Source organism: Lissotriton helveticus, chromosome 3_1 (assembly GCF_964261635.1).
Source record: "Lissotriton helveticus chromosome 3_1, aLisHel1.1, whole genome shotgun sequence".
In the NCBI taxonomy this organism is placed as follows: domain Eukaryota; kingdom Metazoa; phylum Chordata; class Amphibia; order Caudata; family Salamandridae; genus Lissotriton; species Lissotriton helveticus.
The window spans coordinates 808,286,511-808,310,573 of NC_136061.1; the positions used below are offsets into that span (position 1 = coordinate 808,286,511).

The window sequence follows — 24,063 nt, forward strand, 5'->3', positions numbered from 1 at the left end:
CCAAGACAAGGGTGGCACCACTTGGCAGGGTAGACTCACAGATGGCAGATTCCAGGGGCTGGGTTTAAGGTTGTTGGAGCCTTCTTCCTCTGAGACTCTAGTCAGGAGGCCAGTCAACTAGCCCTTGGGATCCTGGGTTCAACAGATGCAGGTCCAGTCCTTCTCACCCGGGCAAGAGGGCAGCAGTTCTTCAGAAGAACAGTCTAGCAGAGTGGCAATCCTTTCGGCCTCATAACAGTCCTTCTTCCTGACATAGTATCAAGAGGTCCAGAACTGTACTTTAGAGTTGGTGTCAGAGGTCCAATTTTTATACCCAGCTCTGCCTTTAAAGTGGGAGAACCTTCTGGGGATTTCCCCAGAAGTCCCCATGCATCCTGCCTTCCTTGTTGTGGTTCCAGAGTAACTACAGGGAGTATGCAGCCCTTTGTGTGGAGGCTTGCCAGATAAAGACTATTCAAGTAGGGCTGTGCCCAGCTCCGCCCTCCCATCCTGTCAGTGATGGCCCATCAAGGCACACCTAAGGTCTCTATTGTGCATTGCTGTCTAGGAAGAAAACACAAAGCCCACCTTTCAGCTAGACCCAGTTATGTGAACCAGAGACAACCTAAAGGCACTAAATGGCAAGGACAGGGAAATGTGAACTTTCTAAACGCTGCAGTTTCAAAATTGTAATTTAAGATTGGACTTTACCATGAAAGGATTTTATTAAAATTCCAAAAGACACCAAACATGAACTGGGTACATGTTCCCATTTGGAAATTACAGCATATTCAATGTTATAAAGCAACTCCAATATTTTTCTATGGGAGCGGTAAGCCTTGCAGTAGTGAAAAACAAATTTCAGTTTTTTCTCTACCAGGACATGTAAAACTTAAAATTGCATGTCCAACTTTTTAAATATACTGCACCCTGTCCTATGAGCTGTCCAGGGCCTACCCTTGACGTATATGTATTAAAAAAGGAAGGTTTGGGCCTAGCTAAGAGTTTATTTTGCTAGGTCGAAATGGCAGTATAAAAACTGCACACACAGGCTGCAATGGCCGGCCTGAGACATATTAAAGTTAGCTATTTAAGTGGATGGCACAATCATGCCCACTAGTAGCATTTAATTTACAGGCAGCACTATCCGGCTAGCACCATTCAAACTTTAAAACAGGTGAGCCAGTTCATGGGGAGGCAGGGTGTCTGGTTGGTGGCCTGGACGAGGCATTCCTGAAGCCCACTATAACCCACTGTGCTAGCTGCAAAGAATGAATTTGAATTTAAAATATTTGTAGAGCGCAGCGTTCACCAGACGGTTTCTTGGCGCTTTAGAGGCACAGTAAACAGGAGCGAGTAGGCAGGAGCAAGCGTAGAGTGAGTTAATGCGGGAAGGCCTGATTAAACAAAAAAGTTTTCAAGCCTTTCCGGAAGAGGGAGTAGTGTTCGGTCGACCGCAGGTGGTCGGGGAGGGAATTCCAGAAGGTGGGTGCCAAAAAAGAAAAATTGGCCCCTCCCCACTTCTTCCGCTTATAGCGTGGTACCTGTAACAGGGATTGAGAGGAAGAGCGAAGCTCTCTAGCAGGGACATATTCCTTTATCAAGGAGATGATAAAGGCAGGGGCTGTTCCCTGGCGTGCCTGAAACGCCATGCAGCCAGTTTTAAAAAGGGAACGTTCCCTGACAGGCAACCAGTGGAGCGCCTTCAATAGCGGAGTTGAGTGGTGGGATCGGGGGAGGCCGTACACTAGCCGGGCTGCCTGGTTTTGCACCAGCTGGAGCTTACGTAAGCTGTAGGCTGGGATGCCGTTGTATAGGGCATTGGCATAATCCAGCCGGGAGATCACTAAGGCAGACATAATCAATTTAAGTGCCAGAGGGGAAAAAAAGCGGGAAACTGTGCGAATAGTACGAAGAGAAAAGAAACAAGAAGAAACAACAGAACTAATTTGTGAGTGAAGGGTGAGGTGATTGTTCATTTTGATGCCTAAAGTCTTGACTGTAAGGGAAGGGGTGGGAGGGGAACCCAAAGAAAAAGGCCAGAACGAAGAGTTCCAGGGACTGGAAGAGCCACCAGTGAGAACCAACTCGGTTTTGTCCGGGTTCAACTTCAGATGGTTGTGGCTCATCCAGTCGCTGATGAAAATCATAATAGTCTGAAAGTTGGAATTAGAATGGGGAGAAGAAGAAAGGTTAAAGACAAGCTGGAGGTCATCCGCATAATTGTATACGGTGACCTCCAGCTGCTGAAGTGCGAAAATCAGAGGATAGATATAAAGATTAAACAAAAGAGGGGAAAGAGAGGAGCCCTGGGGAACATCGCAAGTAATCTTAAGTGGAGTTGCCGTGAAATCCCCCAACCTAACAGCCTGGGTGCGATCCCTCAGGAAGGACGATAGCCAAACCAGGGCTGTGCCCCCGATTCCCGCCGCTCTGATACGTGAGAGCAGGATGGAATGGTCCACCGTATCAAAAGCGGCGGAGAGATCGAGGAGCACCAGGGCCTGGTGTTTGTTATTGTCCATGCCCTCCCTGAGGTTGTCCAGGACCGACACCACTACGGACTCAGAGTGCCTAGGCCGGAAGCCCGCTTGAAAGGACGCCAGGCCCCCCGCTGCTTCCACGTGGGCACTGAGTATCGAAGCAACGTGGCGCTCGAGCACTTTGCCCAAGTAAGGCAACAGGGAGATGGGGCGATAATTGACTGGGGCAGATGGATCTGCGCCTGGCTTCTTCAGGATAGGCACTATTGTAGCCGCTTTAAAAGCTGGAATCACAACCCCTTGCGCAAGGGAGCTATTAAGAAAAGTAATCGGGGGCTGAGTGCAAACAGAATAGATCTGTTGAAGAATGCGGGCTGGGCAGATATCGGCCAGGGAGCCTGACTTTACTTTAGGAAGAATTTCCAAGAAGGCTTCTTCAGTGAGGGGGGGGGTTGAGGACAGGTGACTCTGGGAGGACAGGGATCAATAAAAGTAGAAGAAGGGAGAGGGATATTAATCTTAATATTGGTGATTTTGTCCAGAAAATAATAATTCAGTGAGTCACATAAGGGCTGGGTAGGAGGAAGTTTGGGGGTAGTCCTCTCAGAGAAGGCTAAATCATGTACGATGGTAAAAATCTCCCTAGATTTATTCTCTGCCGCCAGGATTTTTAATGAAAAATAGGCCGTTTTGGCTCCTAGGATAGCTTTTTTATAATCCTGTAATAGTGAAAGGTACTGGGTTTTCAATAGGGGACAATAGTTCCTTCTCCATTGCCTCTCAGCTCGCCGGAGGGTCAGCTTTTTATCCTTTAAGTCTTCGCTGAACCATCGATTAGACTCCTTAGGTCTTTTGGTTGAGATCCGACGCAGAGGAGCTACTAAATCGCAACCTCCGGTGAGCCAGGTATCGATGGCAGTGGCTTGCAATGAAGAAGATAAGCCCCCCAAGTTAGGTGAAGAATTCAAGAGAGAAGAAGATAGTGAGGGGAGGTCAAGGTCAAGAATGCATATTTAATTTTCTTTACAGAATGGACCCATCTGTTTCTGTTGATCCAAGCATTACCTCTGTCACAGTTGCGGCTAGTGGAGGCTGGTGCATTTTAAAAGTGGTGTGGCAGAAACCTTTGGGTTGAATATAAAGTGTGAGCGAGCTATCCCCATCCACCCCCCCGCAAGAATTTTTTGGGGAAAATGTATGCATGCAATGCATTTTCAGCATAACGTTCAAGAAACTTTGCTGCCATTTTTTTTTAGAAGGTAAAATGAACTCTGAAAGACTTACAACTCTCTCTGGACTCAGAGGCACTCACTCTCCATTCACACAGACACACTACTCAACCTGCACTCACAGATACACTACTCTCTGTGCACTCACAGACGCACACTGCTTGAAAACGATGTGGAAAAGTAGAGAATAGGCAACAAGAGAAGTGACTGGAAGACAAGGGTAACCATAGAGGGAGAGAAGAGGAGACAATGGACAAGAGGAGCTGATGAAGGGTATTCACACGGGAAGAGGATAATGGGAAAATAAGAGGGATGATTGTAGAGGAGAACGAGGCAAGAGTGTGTTAGGGGTGGGGAGAAGGTAGACGCAGAAGACAATCATAATGGAGAGGAGGACGGGAAGCATAGATCGGAGGATAAGGGAAGAAGAATTTAAATGGCAGTAGCGGAGGAGATAGATGGGTGAGCCTGCTTTTGTAGTAACGTCAAAGAAGCAAAGATCACACAACGTAATTTCAGTGACATCCTCACTGTGATAACTGCCAATTTTGACACCTGAAAAAGCCAACCGCTTTTTTGTCAGACTGGCATGTATGAGGGGAGAGGTGTGGCGCAGCAGGCCAGGGCGGCTGACCCCAGAGCACCGGGCTCACGGTTCGATCCCCAGCACCAGACACAGATCAGCTCAGCACCATGTGACTCTGGGCAATAACTCACTTAATCTACCCGACGGCCCCCAGCATCTTGAGACGCTTACGGGTGATTAGTTTGCGCTTTACAGATACCGGGTTATTTAGGCTGTGGCATAGCCAAACTGCTTTAGTTTGCACCGGAAATGAATATCCAAGTGGCAGGTATGCCTCACGGCTGGGCCCAGCTCTTATAATCTCTTCCTACAGGGGGAGCTACAACTTGGTTCAATGGCCGGCTTTAGAAAAGGGACTCACATACTGCCATTCCCGAGAATTGACTATGGCGATACCAAACTCCCTTATGGGGAGTCTTAAAGGTGGACTCAAGGTGAAGATGCAACTCACAACCAGTATTCATCAGCACAGCTCCCAAGTGGATCCAATCTGGATAGAAGCATACTTAAACTCGTTCTACTCAACTGCAAGTTAATCCAGCAGCAAAGCTCCTTTTAGCAGCAAATGAACCACCATGGAAGGATTCAGTTTGTGGCATGTGTTGTATGCATGATCATTCCATCTATATTATTTCATTAACACTTCGCCATACCTTCATGAGGATGCTGATGGCACAGGCCATGCCGACGGCGCCAACGCCAACCACTGTGATCTTGTTATGAGCGGCATCATGTTCTTCCTTTACCACATTGTGGACCAGCTGCTCCTTGACAGATGCCATGTTGTTCTGCTGCTGTTGAAGAGGGGGGGAGAAAGGTAAATTCAGACAGTTTCTCAACATTTAAGCGTTAGCACACAGCAGGTTTAGCATTTTGGGTTCCGCATCCAAGATTTCTAGTTCTAATGGTTTATGGGGTAATAGAAGGCACTGCTAAAGCAGAAGAGATTGTGATTGCACAACTACTTTTATTAGAGCAATTGGTGCTTTCGTAATGATCCAAGTTCCATGCAGCAGTGATGCAACCCTTACTGTAATATTTTTCTCTAAATCGTTTTTTAAGAAAAGCGTGACTAGGTGTCATAACTCTTAAAGTGGGGGGGGGGGGGGGGAGTACTTTTTGAGTGGCAACGTGGCATAACATTGCCTCAAAAGGGGCAGTTCACAGCAAAAAGTGTCTTGATAAGACAAAGAAATCTGCTTCTCCTTTACATTACTTCTTCGAACCATGTGGTAGTCCTGTAGACCACGCTATCCGGCTATAAGAATTCAATTCCCTGCTCCAGGGTAAGCTTGGGTTTACTGTTTTTGTACATAAGTGAAATATTACATTCAATAATATTGGAGTCATTCTAGAAAGTTAAATAGCCCGTAGAGGATAAATGAATTCCAAATCAGAAAACAAGGCAGACAATACTTAAATTTGGTATTAGGCTGATCCACTTTTTTCAATTTAGATAGAATCAAAGGTAGAGCAGGCATTGGGATTTGTAAGAGTTCTCTAGTCAGGGCAAAGGAAATAGAGAAAGGTGCTCAGCGAGACATCGAAGTTCAAAGAGCGGATTGTCGGCCTACTTAAAAATAAAGCCAACGATACAAATCTAGAAATGATCATTTAAAAACAGGTGATCTATGGAGATCTTCCATTTCCTTGCTCGAGTTTTTTACTTTTCCTTAACACAGAGCTCAAGTGAAACAGTGGTTGAAGAAATAAATGCTAAAAGTCTGACTTGGACTGCTCTCACTCCCGTGCCCCTGTGACTTTGAGGTTTAAAAGGCAGCTGCACTCCGGCACTACAGACCCCTCTAGCAGCCCGTGGTATTTACTGAAAGGTCATCGGTGACAGGAAGGTCACTTACAGCAGCATTCAGACTTCACTCCTTCCTTACCCCTGGAGGTGTATTTGGGGAAGCTGAAAAGTGTATACACTGTGAGCTTTACTCCCTCCTTTCTGATTTCAGGGTTATTATCTTGTTGCTACCCCCTCCCTGCACAAACATAAAATGGCCGCATTTTCTCTTCCAGATTACCCTAATTTTTGTGGCCTTCCTTTAGGGCTGCCCTTTCATTCCACATGGTCATAGGGTGACGCCTAATGCATTCTTGGAGCCTCGTGCATTTAGAGCGCTGTGGTCTTGGTTTACTTTCATTGAATCTTTAACAGTAATTTGTAATGACTGTAAGAGAATGATTTGTAAAAAGAAACACAGGCTGGAAACATGATGTTCTGGCACCGGCCAGCCAAATGGCCATGGTGTTCTCATTTGTGTGGCAATGTTTCATTCAGAGGTGTCCACTAAGTACACCTCTACATTTACACCATCATCTTAGCAAAGCTCTAAAATTCACGGTATTGACATATGCATTATACAAGTAACAAACAATGTGAAATGAAATACGCATATAAAACTTCAAATGTCCGGGAATACCTTAGGGCAGGGTCCCCATCTTTGTTTACATTGTCTGTTGCTTTACATCTGGGAATGAAAGTCAGGGTAATACGTGCCAGCGGAAGCCCTTTCTAGGTTATAATTTAGAAGTGGGCGCTCACGCTCTTCCACAATGCTTTAATTTCTGTTTAGTCTCCTTCAAGACATTTGCTGCTGAGGCGTGTGAGCGCCTTTGTAAAAGACATTTTTATTACAGTTGGCAATAACATGACAGATATTTCCCATGACTTATGGCCATGAAGTATTAATTCATCTTAAAGGTGTACTGGGAACACCACTTCATAGCATACATATTCCTCACTGGGGTTAAGGTGTGGGTGAGACACTTCAGATGTATACCCCTTCTTCACAATGCTCAGAAACTTTAGTTCAATGAGGTGTGTGTGATTGCTTGTAGCCTCAAGCCAAAGGGGCATATGTAATATTACGTGAATTTCACTGGTAGAGTTACCAGAGTGTTCCATGTTTCTGGGCCATCACATTTCCCTCTGCAGGGTATTATTACAGAAATCAGTAGTCTCGGAATTGTGGTCCTGGCTTTCTTTGATTGAACCAATGAGACTAACATATTTGATCATAATAAATAGAAGGAAAAAAACTCTCTCGAGTGTAAAAGTGGTCCTCCAGTGACATGGAGTTCTCGTGTAACAGTGTGCACCTGTAACTGGTAATTCTGCACTGACGCCTACCGTACATGAGCGTCTGAATTAATTGACCAGTGAGAAAATATATAAATGGTACCAAATATCGCAAATGGTTTATTTTTGCGTGTAGACACAATTATGCATGCACTGCAGGACCAAAATGTATATAAAATGCAGCCGCGGCCCGTGCAGGTAGGAGCGGTGCGGCAGTAGGGCCGGGTGAGGGGTGATTTCGATAGACGATGACGAGGGAAAATTAAATAAATAATTAATTCTCCCTCGTCATCGTCCGTGGAAATCCCGCCCTCACCCGGCCCTACTGCTCCACCACTCTTACCTGCACGGGCCGCGGCTGATCAAATTAATTCAACCCAAAAGGACGTTCTGCAGCAAAGAAACTACTTTGGGCTCGAATGTGAACCTGCAGCAGAAAGGACTTTAAAAAATATGTGCCTTAGTAGCACATTTAAATATTACAGTATACATCCTGTGCAGTACAGCCATTATATAAAAGCAATGTTTAGCAACAATCGATGTATCTGTGAAATATAAATGTTTATGCATGCATTTTCATTCCACGCTGGCACGTGATCAAAATGTTTTAGAATGTGTAATTCACAGCACTGCCTTCAAATAATCCGAGCACACGCCAGCTTTAAAAGGGACGGAGGCGCTCACTGCTGCTGATGGGCTGTGAAGGTCGGCCGGGGGGCGTGCGTGCACGGCTCACCCTCCTGGAGAGCTTGAAGGTCACTAAACGGAAATGATGAAGGCTGCATCATCCTCCCGGGACTGGGGCAGCGTGACTCATCTCCGGCTGGGGAAGAAGATGGGGGCTGTGTTCTCTGTGGGAGGGTGGGCAGAGGAATGCGTGACAAGCCATGCTGGGTCATTTACCTGTTGTTTCTTCAGGGGGGGGGGGGGGAATAACGGGCGTGCTCAAAATGGAACGACGCACCGAGGCCATCTGACGGACAGACAGACATACATTAGAATATAATCCATTTCAGAGAGGGGGCCGTGCAACAGCGGCCATCGATAAAATGGTGCCCGAAGGAACAGAATCCATCTCCGACTCGGGGTGACACCATTATCTGCACCTCAGAGATAGTCACTAAGGAGCCCTCCTATAATTGAAGGTGTGGTGGACTGTATAAAGAGTATTTATTTGAAAGGTTTTATATAGCGCTTGCTAGACCCGGAGATATCAGAGCGCTTTACATGGGTATCAGACAATAAATTGCAGGTTACAGCTTTACAAAGGTTAGACAGTTATTAGAGCATGGACATTTTAGTTACAAGAAAGGTTGAAACAAACAAAAAGGAACATATAGGTACATGTAAAAAAAATATTTTCTGGTTCCCCGATTCGAATGGTGACAGCCCCCACTGCATAGTGTCATTACTGACAGCTTGCCTGACATTCTACAGGTTGATGTCTGCGAGGTGACGGTGCCACAGAGTATCAAAAACCAGACACCTCCCCGTCCCTTAGCATGCATACCCGCTGCGACATTCTAATGTCTGCGAGGTCACGGTGCCAGCAGTATCTAAGACCAGGCAGCTCTCCGTTCACCCGCTCCGCCAGCAGCTCGAAGTGCCTGCTCACCTGTGCTGTGCTTGTACCTCCTGGAAACACCGCTGCTTCTCCGTGTCCTGCTGCAGTGCTGCACCACGGCCAGGGCTCGGTGGGTATACATAGGAGCAACCCCCAGCTACGTCACTGGCGCTGCTGTCACGCCTCGTTTTCATGCGAAGCGGACGTGCTGGCGGCCATGTCTCACTGCGAGCTGGGAGAACCCAGGAGTGGGAAGTGACTGTCGGGCGGCCTCCGCCCTCGCACCTGAGGCTCATTTAATTTATGATAAGGCCGGAAGCTGTTCGGCCGCCCGAGCTGTTTTTGGCAAGGACTGGGAGATGTCTTTGTATCTCGTTTTAGAGCTTTTTGTGAACACCGGAATTCAGCAGCAGGCTGCTTGTGAGTAGCAGAGCGCTCGCTGGAAGACAGCAGTTTAATTTCTGCACGCGTGGTAGAGCTGTTTCATTCTCTGCATAAAGAGCTAGATGGAAGCTGTGCCTTTCTCTCCGCGAGTGGGCGCCATAGAGTTGTCTTTTTAGGAAAATTGAGTAATCTAAGAGAGAGACAATTTGCTGGGTTAGCAGAAAACTGTAGTTGAGAAGTCCCTAGGTTGAATTCAGGGCCAGGGCTGGTTATTTCAGGGTAATTTCATTACCATTAACTTAACATAACGAAACTGCTATGAATAAAATTGATTTTAACCACACACTACTATATCACCTTATTTTTAATCCTAATCCTGAAATATACTCCTACACTCAGGGCTGGAAAGTAGGGGGAACCTTGGTGAGCAGGGTCGAACTGGGACAGAAGATAGTCCCGGGCACCAAAACAAAAGAGGCCCCATTAGTGATTCATATAGCTAAAAAAAAAAAAGTGGCTGTGTACGTTTTTTGCAAGATATGGGAGACTGCATGGATTTTAGCATGGTGCAGGAGAAGTTAGTTTTTATATCTGAGAAATTAACACTAAAATCCGGCACCACAGCCCATAAAACAGGCGCACTGGCAGCAGGCCCGGTTCTAGCGGGTGGGCCAGGCCCACCCAAACATGAGCCTGGCCCACCCAAACTGCATCCTTGGCCCTCCAGTGAGGGCTTGAAAGCAGGCCCGGACTGGCAGTTGCGGGCACCGGGCAATCCCCCGGTGCGCCGCAAGGGTGGGGGCCGGTTTTGGGCCCCGGGGGCCGTTTTTGTGACAGGGCCGTTTTTGCATCATAGCTGCAAAATCGGCCCTGTAACAAAATCTGCTGAACACCGGCCCCGGCAAAGAGCTTGGTCGCACCCCCAGGGGGCCGGCCGAGCACTTTGCCAGGGCCGGTTTTGGTTCTCAGTCCGGCCCTGCTTGAAAGCCGGCGTCTTTGGGATCTTTACTGCTTTAACCCTCCCCCGTTGCGTGTGTCAGCCCGGCCGAGGGGCGCACACACACACAGACAGTTTTAGAGATGATGGCAGCCGCACCCGAGTACTTCACAGGTCATTAAAGACCATGTATATGTTAACAAGGCTTTGGTTATTTTTTCACCCCTTCATCTCTGCATGGCGAAAGGCGACAAATCCTTTCTTTGAGAAGGGTAACCTTTGGTAACCTTTGCTTACTGTTCTTCTGCGTTGATATTTATTTTTATATGCAGCGCAGGAGAAAAGAAGTTTCTTGTTTATTCCTATTCACCTTTCCTGACCCCTGCAGTGTGTGCTTCATTTAAACAGTTTTTATCATTATCATGGCCAATGCAGGACAACAATAAGACGATACAAAATGCCCAGATAAGGCTGGTGATTAATGATCCTGCTGCAGAGCAATCATTTGTCCGTTAGTAGCTTTCAAATGCAGATGAACTGTATTTTATGTGGATAGCTCCAGGGCTTTGAGTGGGATGAAAAAACTGAGGGTCTCTCAAAGGGACGTGGCCAATGTAATTGAGGACGTGGCTTACAGATAGTACATTAAAAATCTGTGTTTAGCTGTGTGCGGCCCGACTTGTATTTTGCTCTTTCTGTCATTGCATCCAGGTATTTGATACAACAAGTAACATCATACCTAGAAGTCAGGACTATTGGCTTTGTCAATGGTTGTTAGTTGCATAAGATAAACAACAGCAACTATGGCTTGTATATAATTGCAAAAGCTTCCACTTAAAGCCCTGGTGACAATGTTGCTGCTCCTGAGTTTCAAAAAGAGAAGGGAAATCCAGAGAGAAAATGACTCTTTTTAAAGGATTTCCCTTCCCCTACTACGCTCACCTGGCATGACGTCATGCCGTAACATTCCACTTGTGAGTAGTGTGAGCAGGGTACACCGATGTGCCTGCTGTCTCGAAACGGGTATCTATCGGGTTCTGTTTTGTGCCCTGGCACTTTTTTTTGGATTGCAGTGACAGCAGACTGCTGTCACTGCTGTTCGGAAAAAAACGGGCTACCTGTGACCAGCGCACAAAACAGAGCCAGATAGAGACCCATTTCGAGGCCCCTTTAAAAAAACTGCCGATGTTCAGACCTAGTGAGACCTGGCCCACTTAAAGCCCTGGATAGCTCAGTGGGTTACTGCCTTTGTCACAGAGATCCTTGTGTTACTTGCAGTTCAGAAGTTACAATCCTAACATAGGACAGTAACCAATGAACGGTCATCAAAGAGCTGCATACAAACACGAATGGTATAGTTAGAACTTTGCTTTTTTGGTTTTGTGATATAGTTTTCAGTCTTTCATTATTCATTATTGTCGTTAAAATGAGTATGTTTGGGCAGATATACATTTTTATCAGTAAAGCTGACCCCCATGGAATACTCTTTAAATCCTAAGGTTGTGTTTCCCCAGACAAAACCCTCTTAAAATATCCCGCCCACCAGTATGGATGACATGTGATTCATACACCTTGTAATCCTCATTGGCTTATGGGACATTCCCTATAGACTGATTTACATACTTGTATGATTCATTGCATCTGTATAATGTGTGCGTTGTGTAAAGTACTGACACACACTACACTGATATGAGTAGCGCTACGCGACAAATTAAATGCATATGAGAGAAGGGCTACGTAAAGATAGGGGGCACTGTTGGAGGGTGGCAGTGAGGGAATCTGAGGAGGAGGTACCGGGAGGGGCTATGGAACGATGAGGGGCATGGGTGGAGGGTGGCAGTGAGGAAATCTGAGGAAGAGGTCATGGGGTGGAGGGGGGAGTTAGGGAGAGATGAGGGGCACTGGTGGAGGGTGGCATTGAGGGAATCCGAGGAGGAGGTCAATAGGGGGAGGGGCTATGGGGAGATGAGGGGCACTTGTGGCATGTGGCTTTGAGGGAATCCGAGGAGGAGGTCAATAGAGGGGGGCATTGGGAGATGAGGGGCACTGTTGGAAGGTGGGAGTAAAGGTATTTACGGAGAAAGAGGTTATTTACTGCTATATTCAATGTTTTAAATTTGAAGGTGATTTTCCTAATGTTTTACTGGGAAAAATGAAAGTGGAGCCCGATGGGGCCTGATATGGGGCTGGGACCCAAGGACCTTTGTGAGATAAGGTGCACTGGAGAGGAGAAGTGGATAATCAAGTCTGTAAGGGAGTGCGTTCCAGAGTCCGTGGTCAGGTAGAGGTAGTAATGAAGAGGGATTCTCCCTGAAGGCTCGCACAGAGGGAGCCCGAAAAGTGTCACTTGCTTGATACTCCCACCTCCGAAAACCTCCTCTTCCCATCAAAGGGACATTACATGGAAAAACACTTTTTGAGAGTGATCACATTTAGAAAGAGATTTGGGAAATCGTGCGTTTTACTGGGTCTCGTAAGACTAAGAAGAAATGAAGGAGGGCCCTGAAGCAGGCCTGCCCAGACATATATGCAAAAAATCAAGCTCGCAGTGGGCCACCCAAATGCACCCTTGGCCCACCCAAATAAAAATTCCTGGAACCGGGCCTGACTGGCAGCCAAAAAAAGCCCACACACTGACCCATCAGACCAGTCCATCCGGCAATGCCTGACTGTCCTACAGGCCAGTTCGACCCGGCGGGGAAACCCAGTTCCAGCACCTATTTGTGGGATCCGCCTGAACAAGGAAATATGCTAAATTAGTTTTAGTGTAATATTCCGACACCTGGACATAATTTAGCAGCGTTTGCACGTTGTCTACTTTCCAATCTTTTGGAATAGCAAACTGCAGGTGGCGAGGGGCTTTCTTTTTTTAACTTCCATATGAACCCAAAACAAATGCCTAATTTAATTGACCATCAGCCCTTCTTTTGTTGAAGTAGCTTCCTGGATGGGAGCCATCTCAAGCCAAACAGCTAGAGACCAACAGCAATGAAAGGAAACAAAACGTTGACACTTACTTCACACATACTTAAGAGACTCCTTCCCCCATTTAAGAGATGTGCATGCACTGTAAGAATGTATATTTATGGCGTGGCTAGCTACCGCCCAAGATGGCAGCAGCATAGCGGAGCTCTGTAGCTAAAGAGCCGTCTCCAGAGTAATTCGTTCACTTATCCGACACATTGCAGTGGCAGTACGACACCATCGAAATCTCCTACGCCTCCGGTGCACGGGGAACTGACTGGAGTCCCAGGGCGCCTGACGACCGTGGAGCTGCACCGTGAATAAATTGGAGGCCTGGTTTGGCGCCGAAAGCCGGGGACTCCCTTGGAACTCTGCACCGGGACCCAGGACCAGAGACCGAGACCGGCGCCGACCTCTAAAAGGTACATCTGACGGCGCCGCTTCACACGCTGTCGGAGCGAACTTGACACAGATTTCCCTCACTACCGCCAAGCGGATCCACCGGTAACGGCGGCGGGTTAATAGAGTTGTGGACGTCGGTGGCAGCTGGACGCCAGGCCAGTACGGGCGCGCAGTAAGGGGGCAGACGGGACTCGGCGGCGAGCGCCATTACAGGTGCAGGAGGCAGGAGAGGCGCTCCACAGCCTATATGGGGGACACACATTGGCACTAACTGCGCTGTAACTCTCTGAGCGGCGTAACTAAATAAATAAATACATGAAGGAAAGTGCACTTAGCAGCCTCTAACGCTACAGAGACTTTGGCGAGGCCGCCATTACGGGCATAGAGGCACAAAGTCGGCGAATCCCCGTTCGCACCCCCAACTCAACACCACTTCAACTGGGGGGCAATCTATATACCCATTGCACGATCTACTTTCTTCTCAACTGCCCAGATACTGGGACACCCGCCATGGCTGGCAGAGGGACCAGAGGCCAGCAGACTTCAAAGCTGGACAAGTTTGCCTACCAAAAAGATCCGCCAGACCACACCACAACAAAAGGGGACCCACAGCGCTCGCCGCCCCAACACGGGGGAACGCAAAATGACACAGACAAGGTTAATAAGGGCGGACCTCGCAAAGATGTCGGACCGACTCGGGGAAGTAGAAAAGACGACCACCGGACTGGTAAAGGACACATCTGAACTCCAGCGCGAGTCTCACAGTTAGAAGACGACAACGCCACACTGAAATTAAAACTGGACGACCAGGAAGGCCGCTCAAGACGCAATAACATACGCCTGGTTGGTGTGCCGGAGACGGAAGGCGGCCATGCCCTGGACCTCTATGTTGAGGATTTAATCAAAAACCAGCTCCAACCCAAGGGTCTATCGAACTTTTTCTCCATTGAGCGCGCCCACAGGGTACCTGGAGGGAAAGCAAAAACAGGGGCTACACCTCGTCCCATCCTCATGAGAGTATTCAACGTCAGGGACCGGGACGCCATTTTACAAACAGCCCGCGCACGCCCGCCGATACGAATCGACAACGTAGAAATTAACTTCTACCCTGACTACACGGCCGCGGTGGCTCAACAACGACGAGGTTTCACGGACGTAAAGAAGGAGCTGAGAGCATGTGAACTCAAATATTCTATGCTTTTCCCAGCAAAACTGCGCGTCGAATCAGAAGGGAAGACATGGTTCTTTGAATCGCCGCGGGACGCCCGTGAATGGCTGGAGGGATGGAGACCTGCCAAAGGACCCAGGAATCGCGGCCCGCAGCGTGGAAGCGGCAACGGAAGCCCGCGGATCACCGAAGAAACGGAATAACCAAGGATCAATCCCAACAGTAGAAAATCTGGGGTGTCCCGCGTTTACAGGATGACAGGGCCTGTTATCCAATGGGACAATGCTGCATCTATGGGATTTAAGGAAGGTCCGGTATGGATTTGGCAGCCAACCTCCTCTGATATTTAAGGGGCTACTTGCACACAAGGTATCTTAGACTGATAAATAAACCATAGAAACCATGAGGCACTCTTAGAAATATACAAAACAATAAATGAATAAAAAAATTAAAATATATAAAGGGTGACACTCTTATATGCTAATACCAACACACAGTGAAATAGATTCTGGTAGAAAAAATAAAAATGTATTTTCATAATACACGTTAAGGCATGTCATAATGTTAAAAACAATAATAAAACAGTAAGCCCAAAAGTTATACACATGAGATTAAACACTTAAAAACATTTGAGGTACATAACATCAAGAATCGAAGATTCAGGTCGACGCAGCGTTTCGGTTTCTTTTATAAAACACCTTCTTCAGGACTGATTCTAGAAAGTTATATTAAAAAGACATGCAGTTACCCACTGTTTGTTGGTTTTATACTTTTTACACAGTTAAAAAAACATAGAGAAACATTTTTTTATTATTCTTTAACTAAAAAGACACCCTGAGATTGTTCATTTAGAGCATTTTAACTTAACGACATTCTGTTATCATGGTTTACAGCAAGTTTCTTGGGGTCAGAGAGGCTTAGATATTTATGCACTTCTGTGGGCTGCCATCCTAACTGGTATTCACGATGGTTTGTCCAAATCCACACTGCGGACCCTGCCGCCACCTCATTCGCAGAGGACAGTCAAATACGACTGTAATAGGGAATTGACGATCAATAATTAGGACTCGTATATATAATGTCCTAAACTATCCTTTGTGTTAGTATAGTTTGATCTTTTGAGGAGGAACGCATTTATTTAAGTGTTCCAATTCGTACTCCTTACCTTAGAATTTCATGATTTTTCTGTTAGGTTCCACTTATTTCGATATCAGTTGGAAGTGCTATTTCCGTATCAAATCAAGGAATTTTTTGCCTCCAGTCTTATACGATCTGTTGGCGTTCAATCAGATTCATTCTGGGGTGGGTTTCCTATTGGGTGCAAATAATGAGTGTCATTCTCTGATGTCATTAGTAATGTATGTCGATTAGTAAAAGGTGGTGGTTCACTCTACCTTATTTTGGATGAAAAGGCCTTCCACACTGTGCGAGGGAGCCACCGTTATTTTCTTAGAGGTAGAATTTCTTTAACAGATAAAATTGTTTTGGTAGGTAAGTAGAGAGTTTTTATAGGGAATGCTATCACTTTGTGAATGTTTATTTATGCACCCTGAAACTCACCAATTTGTATAGTTGCACACCGCTGTAGTAGGCTGCACCTTTCTCTGGAGGTACCCAGGCAGTCTTGCGAGTTGTTATTGTATTCCGCTTTTTCTTTTTGTCACCGTGCACTAAAAGTGAATTTTGCACAAGTATATATTAAGACTGTTCCTGATGTTAGGCATTAGCTGCTCTATACTGTGGTGTTGTAATTAGTTAAATTGTTCATGTGCAGTGGTACTTAGTGATGCCTGAGGTATATATCTTTTTTATTTTTATCTCAGGTATTTGTTAACGGTGCGTTTTAATCAAAATTGGACTGATGAACCATCCTTACAAAAACCCTGACATAAGGAGTACATGCGTTTTGTTGTCCCGACAACCTAACTGTGATAGGTTAACACATAACCAATTAAGTGCCCCGTAGGAGAATGACCAATCTACACAGCCCTCATAAAAAGGTAGCCCGAATGCGAACGGAAACACAACGCATTCGACCACGAAGCGAAGAGCGGGAGAAGCTGTGTCGAGGAGCAGGGAGGCCGAATCAACTTAGAAAGGTATGACTGCACTCATGGTGCCGACGTGTGTCTTGATACTGAATGGCCCCCGTAAGGAGCATATAGCAATAATAATACACACATATCAAACATCCCTATTGTCCAAGCGCTTGATTATAGGAATAATAAAAGAGAGGGTGAACATAGAAAACACCTCTATTGCTCAATATTTCTGACTAAGTTAGCGAATTTTTATCAAGAGCCAGTAAAACCATTACTAATCTACAATGGTATCTGGACTCTAAATCTAAGATTGTTTCTGTAAGGATGGTTCATCAGTCCAATTTTGATTAAAACGCACCGTTAACAAATACCTGAGATAAAAATAAAAAAGATATATACCTCAGGCATCACTAAGTACCACTGCACATGAACAATTTAACTAATTACAACACCACAGTATAGAGCAGCTAATGCCTAACATCAGGAACAGTCTTAATATATACTTGTGCAAAATTCACTTTTAGTGCACGGTGACAAAAAGAAAAAGCGGAATACAATAACAACTCGCAAGACTGCCTGGGTACCTCCAGAGAAAGGTGCAGCCTACTACAGCGGTGTGCAACTATACAAATTGGTGAGTTTCAGGGTGCATAAATAAACATTCACAAAGTGATAGCATTCCCTATAAAAACTCTCTACTTACCTACCAAAACAATTTTATCTGTTAAAGAAATTCTACCTCTAAGAAAATAACGGTGGCTCCCTCGCACAGTGTGGAAGGCCTTTTCATCCAAAATAAGGTAGAGTGAACCACCACCTTTTACTAATCGACATACATTACTAATGACATCAGAGAATGACACTCATTATTTGCACCCAATAGGAAACCCACCCCAGAATGAATCTGATTGAACGCCAACAGATCGTATAAGACTGGAGGCAAAAAATTCCTTGATTTGATACGGAAATAGCACTTCCAACTGATATCGAAATAAGTGGAACCTAACAGAAAAATCCTGAAATTCTAAGGTAAGGAGTACGAATTGGAACACTTAAATAAATGCGTTCCTCCTCAAAAGATCAAACTATACTAACACAAAGGATAGTTTAGGACATTATATATACGAGTCCTAATTATTGATCGTCAATTCCCTATTACAGTCGTATTTGACTGTCCTCTGCGAATGAGGTGGCGGGAGGGTCCGCAGTGTGGATTTGGACAAACCATCGTGAATACCAGTTAGGATGGCAGCCCACAGAAGTGCATAAATATCTAAGCCTCTCTGACCCCAAGAAACTTGCTGTAAACCATGATAACAGAATGTCGTTAAGTTAAAATGCTCTAAATGAACAATCTCAGGGTGTCTTTTTAGTTAAAGAATAATAAAAAAATGTTTCTCTATGTTTTTTTAACTGTGTAAAAAGTATAAAACCAACAAACAGTGGGTAACTGCATGTCTTTTTAATATAACTTTCTAGAATCGGTCCTGAAGAAGGTGTTTTATAAAAGAAACCGAAACGCTGCGTCGACCTGAATCTTCGATTCTTGATGTTATGTACCTCAAATGTTTTTAAGTGTTTAATCTCATGTGTATAACTTTTGGGCTTACTGTTTTATTATTGTTTTTAACATTATGACATGCCTTAACGTGTATTATGAAAATAAATTTTTATTTTTTCTACCAGAATCTATTTCACTGTGTGTTGGTATTAGCATATAAGAGTGTCACCCTTTATATATTTAAATTTTTTTATTCATTTATTGTTTTGTATATTTCTAAGAGTGCCTCATGGTTTCTATGGTTTATTTATCAGTCTAAGATACCTTGTGTGCAAGTAGCCCCTTAAATATCAGAGGAGGTTGGCTGCCAAATCCATACCGGACCTTCCTTAAATCCCATAGATGCAGCATTGTCCCATTGGATAACAGGCCCTGTCATCCTGTAAACGCGGGACACCCCAGATTTTCTACAGTCAATCCCCCTGGTCCCTTACAACTACTCGAAGGGGGCCTCCTTAATCACTTTTTCTCAATCCCAACAGTACCAGAGGACTCATCCAGGCACTGACCGGGCGGCACTATATATCTGTCTGGACCACCTGAGAACACCCCCAGTTAAGAGAACAGTGACGCCACAATGACGACCAGAGAGGTAAACGTTTACCCTCGGCAGAAAGGGGCCAGCAGTGGTAAGAAACTGATCATAGGACTACCAACCCTTGGAGGTAAGACATTCTGATCTGAAATGGCACTGCATGATTTTGTCGGAGAAGAGACTCGGCAGCAGACGCAGAAGTCTCACCCCCACGAACTATAACTATAACTGTTAATTGGGACTTTAAGCACTCTGCTCAGTTGGGGAGGTGGAGGGTTTCTTTTCCACCGGGCAGGGAGGCAGGGAGGGGGGTAAGGGATCTACACATTTTAAGTTTGACTTGTTCATGTTCTTTTCTACTGGCTTTGATAACTCCAACATGCATACATGCAGCACGGGCTCGAGCACTCCCGACTCGTGTGAGGCAGTCAGCACCGCGATTACAACACTACGACACGCACCATGACGGACAATGCTACACCGGGATCTGATCCCCCAGGAAGCAAACTGCTTGCTCCGCCACTTACGATCATTTCCTGGAATGTGAATGGATTGGGCCATAAAATTAAAAGGGGTCTGGTTTTACAATACTTAAAACGTAAGGCACCAACGCTGGCACTGCTGCAAGAAACGCATTTGACAGGCACTGCGTCTAAGGCACTAAACAGGTGGGGCTTCAAAATGATCGTACATTCGGACTTCTCCTCGGGCTCACGCGGAGTAGGCATACTGGTCAACAAAAGCACCCCGCTGATAGTCAGGAACACACGGACAGACGACCAGGGGCGGTTTGCTGTAGTTACGTGCCAATGGGAGGGACGGACCTATAACGTCATATCAGTATATGTTCCCCCAACACTCCACCAAGGGGCCCTCCAAGACCTAGGGAAATTCCTACTCGAGCTCCCAGAAGGGGAAATGATTGTGGGAGGGGATTTCAACGCTGTACTTAACACGGCGATAGATCGCCAACCTCCGCGACCCTCAGCGAGACCCAACCAACTATTTAGCGACTTTCAGGACGCAATGGGGCTGGTGGAAATATGGAGACTGCAACACCCACGCGACCGTCACTACACATTCCGGTCGGGAGCACATAATAGCCTCTCCCGCATAGACTACATATTCACATTAGCGGTACCTCCTGAACGAGTCACGGCGATAGAGCACCTACCGAGGGGAATATCGGACCACTCACCGGTGTCACTCACCTACACCACACATCCCACGAGGCGACAAAGAATATACCCCATATACCCGGGCTACTTAAAAAACCACAAAATCTCAAAAACATTAGACACTGCGACCACACACTACTTCGCAGAAAACCATGCGTCAGTTGACTCACCCTCGATCCTGTGGGAGGCATTCAAGACAGTCATTAGGGGGCAGGCCATCTCCGCCATAACTAGCCATAAAAAGGACCAGAGGCAAGCAATAGAAGCGCTAGAATCAACAGTCATGGCAGCAGAAATAGCCCATGCAACCAACCCCACAGATGATACGGCACACACGCTCACTATGGCGTCGAGCGAATACAAAACATATGCAGAAGAACTGGCCAAAATCAGACACACAGATACACTACACAGGATCTATGAACTGGGCGACAAGACAGGGAAAATGTTAGCGTGGCTCGAAAGGAAAGAAAGAACGAACAGATGGATAGCAGAGCTAACCTTACTAGATGGCACGCGCACCTCGTCCCCCCAGCAAATAGTGGAAGAACTGGCCTCCTACTATGAACGCATATACACTCCACGGGGTAGCATGACAGAAGAAGACTGCGTTGCTTTCCTGCACGACATACCACTCACTACCCTCTCACAAGACGACGCACGAGAGCTCGAACGGGATCTTGGTGCGGACGAATTGGGGAAGGCACTGGCAGCAGTACACACGGGCAAGGCAATGGGACCGAACGGTCTACCGGTAGAATTATATAAAGCACTGGCACAACAGCTCATCCCTAACATGCTTTCCATGTACACTGACTGCCTAACGAAGGGTTCACTAACGGCGGATCAACGATCGGCCACCGTAGTGGCAATACGTAAACCCAATAAACCCCCCGAACAAACGTCCTCCTATCGTCTGATCTCACTCATAAATGCGGACGCGAAAATACTGGCAAAACTGCTAGCGCTACGATTACAACCCCACCTCACCACCCTGATCCACCCGGACCAATCGGGCTTCATGCCCGGGCGAAACACCTCGCTTAACTTGAGACGATTGAATGGGATACTCCACCGCATCCCAACCCTTCGCAAGGAGGCGGCCGTCCTCTCCCTGGACGCCACCATGGCGTTCGACCTTATTGAGTGGCCATTTCTTTTTGCAGTGCTTAAAAAGATGGGCTTCCGTCCCAAATTTTGTGGTTGGATAAAACTACTGTATACTTCTCCTCTAGCACAAGGTAGTGGCCAATGGCCACACCTCCTGGACGATCGCCTTGGGACGTGGCACGCGGCAGGGGTGCCCCTTGTCCCCTCTCTTGTTTGCCCTGGTTTTGGAACCGCTGGCGGTTCTAATAAGAACAGACCAGGTGATCCGCGGGATCACGTGGGACACGGGTTGGGAAGATCACATATCCTTATATGCCGACGACGTGTTGATCTACCTTATGTCCCCGACATCATCAATAGCTACCCTATTAAACATACTCAAGACCTATGGGGAAGCCTCCGGATAGACAATAAATTGGACTAAATCGCTCATGTATATATTACACGGCCCCACGCCGTGCTCCCCCCACCTGCCCACTACAGATAGTAACCAGGGGATTCAAATATCTAGGCATTTATGTCACCCCACAAGCCACCGTCTTTACGGAAGAGAACCTGCAGAAACCCTTGCAGAGGCTCAGATCGGATGTGGCACATTGGCGCTCCTTCCCACTAATGCTGTTGGGGAGAGCGGCGCTCTTTAAGATGCTCTCACTCCCACGATTCCTCTATGCACTACAGAACACCCCGTTCCCGGTCCCTCTTGCCTACTTCAAAGCAATAGATGCAGAAATCTCTTCCCTGCTCTGGGACGGGAAACCGGCCCGTATAGCGAACTCCAAATTGATCCGCAGCTGGTATGACGGGGGGATAGCGCTGCCAAGTGTCAAACTCTACTACTGGGCGGCACAATTGACAGTAGTCAACCAATGGCTTCACGCCCCTCATAATGATCTCGCATACAGTTTAGATAGAACACTACTCCCCACAGACCAACTGATGAGGGCCCTATACACCAATAAACGGCGCCACACACTTACTGGCCCTACGGCCCACACAATCAAAATCTGGCATACAGCCCAGAGAACCTTGGGCTGGGAGGGGGTGCTCACATTGGCCACCCCGCTTTGGGACACACGTCGCCTGGGAACCCTGGCTAACACCAAGGGTTTCCGGCAATGGGACCTTATAGGTATCTCAAAAATAGGAGACCTGTGGAACAGAGGGGACATCATCACATTCGAAGCTCTGCAAGAAAAATATGGCATGGCAAACACAGAACGGTATCGCTACACACAAATTAGACACGCCCTAAAGCGCGCCATCCCTACGGGTACGACCCTGGTTGAATCCTCTCCACTGGAGGACCGGCTCCTCACCGACCATCTCGAGACCAAAGCGATTTCGTTAACTTACCGCAAGCTGATAAACAACCTTCCAGACCCCACAGTAGTCCTCCGCAGTAAGTGGGAAGTGGAATTAGGGGACATAGAAGACGAAGACTGGCTTTATGCCCTTGCCTCAGCCAGAGACGCCTCCATACCGCCCCGACTCAAACTCATACAATAAAAAATTCTACACCGGATCTATTATTCCCACACCCTACTACACAAATTAGGGCACGTCCCGGGACCTGACTGCATGAGGGGTTGCGGCAACCCGGGAACATACTTCCATACTCTGTGGGACGGCCCCAGGATACAAACATACTGGACAGGAGTAATTTCGGAACTATCGGCCGCAAGTGGGGTGGAAATACAACTTGACCCACGGTGCTGTCTTTTAAATATATGGCCACCCACAGATCTCAATAGGGGGCTACAGACATGGGCAACACTGGGAATGACAGTGGCGAAGCGAAACATAGCTAGAAAATGGGGATCCGGGACGACTCCCACGAGATCGCAATGGGGGAATGACATGGACACGGCAATGGTGGCAGAGAAGGCGGTCTTCATACACAGGGGGTGCCCAAGAAAATGGTCCACTATATGGGGCAAATGGAATACATACCGAGGGGATATATGCGAACCACCACAGGAGATGTCGGAACTGACAGCGAGCCCATAGGAAGGGGACATGGAGAAGACGCAGGGTAGCAAGCACAGATACCCTCCCAAAGTCAATAACTGTACACAGGGTTAACCAGCATAACTCATTTCTGACAGGAAAGCTAGATAGTGAAGGTCCACCACACACACAACAGGCAGACTAGGCCAGGGAGTACGATACCTGAGGATTGCCGTAATGCTGCTGAAATGAAAATAATGGGCTGATTTTAACTGTTCAAGGCTTGCCAAAGGTAATCTTATGGTGCAGTAGTACTGATACCAAGATATATTGTTCCTCGCATACGCATCGGGCGGGTTCGGCCCAGAGGGTTTACACCCAAGGATCACCTTGCTACTGTTGACACAGAATTTGATGTGCTGATTGTACAGGTTCGTGGATTACTAAATGTACTATTAATGTTGTAAAATGAAGATCCCACAGCCCAATGCCTGCATGTACAACAACGAACTCAACGTGTACTGTTACACTAAAAAAGCCAATAAAGTTGTTTTTTAAAAAAAAAATTAAAAAAATGCATATTTATACAAACAATGATTTCAATTGTACCTAGAGTTTTAATTTAATTGTATTCTTAATGTGGGGTGTCAGAGCACATTGAAGTGTGTAACTCAATGTATACATAAGACAATGATGGTTTTAAGGTGTAGCAATCGCATGTCATCCACAGTTTTAGACATATTTAAGAGCGAATAGTCAGAGAAACACAAAATCTGACTATAACACAAACGCAGTAATTGGGGTTGTCTGTACTAACAATACTTTACTAATTGCCAAAAGCACCCTGATGTGCAAGTAAAGAATAACACCAGATTGAGAAAAAAACAAAATCCATGTCTTACA

General features: G+C 46.5%; 1 protein-coding gene across 2 annotated transcripts in view; it reads right to left on the reverse strand.

Moving 5' to 3' along the window:
* LOC144822978 (L-lactate dehydrogenase A chain) overlaps positions 1 to 9,182 on the reverse strand; it is a 65,584-nt gene extending 56,402 nt beyond the window's left edge. Inside the window, exons 1-2 of one of the 2 annotated variants that reach the window (XM_078681068.1) lie at positions 8,981 to 9,182; positions 4,931 to 5,071 (exon numbers count right to left, since the gene is read on the reverse strand). In XM_078681068.1, coding sequence (XP_078537194.1) covers positions 4,931 to 5,059 — 129 coding nt within the window. In that variant the 5' untranslated portion in view covers positions 5,060 to 5,071; positions 8,981 to 9,182. The remainder of the gene's footprint in view (positions 1 to 4,930; positions 5,072 to 8,980) is intronic. The other variant, XM_078681069.1, reaches the window with a different exon arrangement.
* Between the last annotated feature and the right edge of the window lie 14,881 nt (positions 9,183 to 24,063).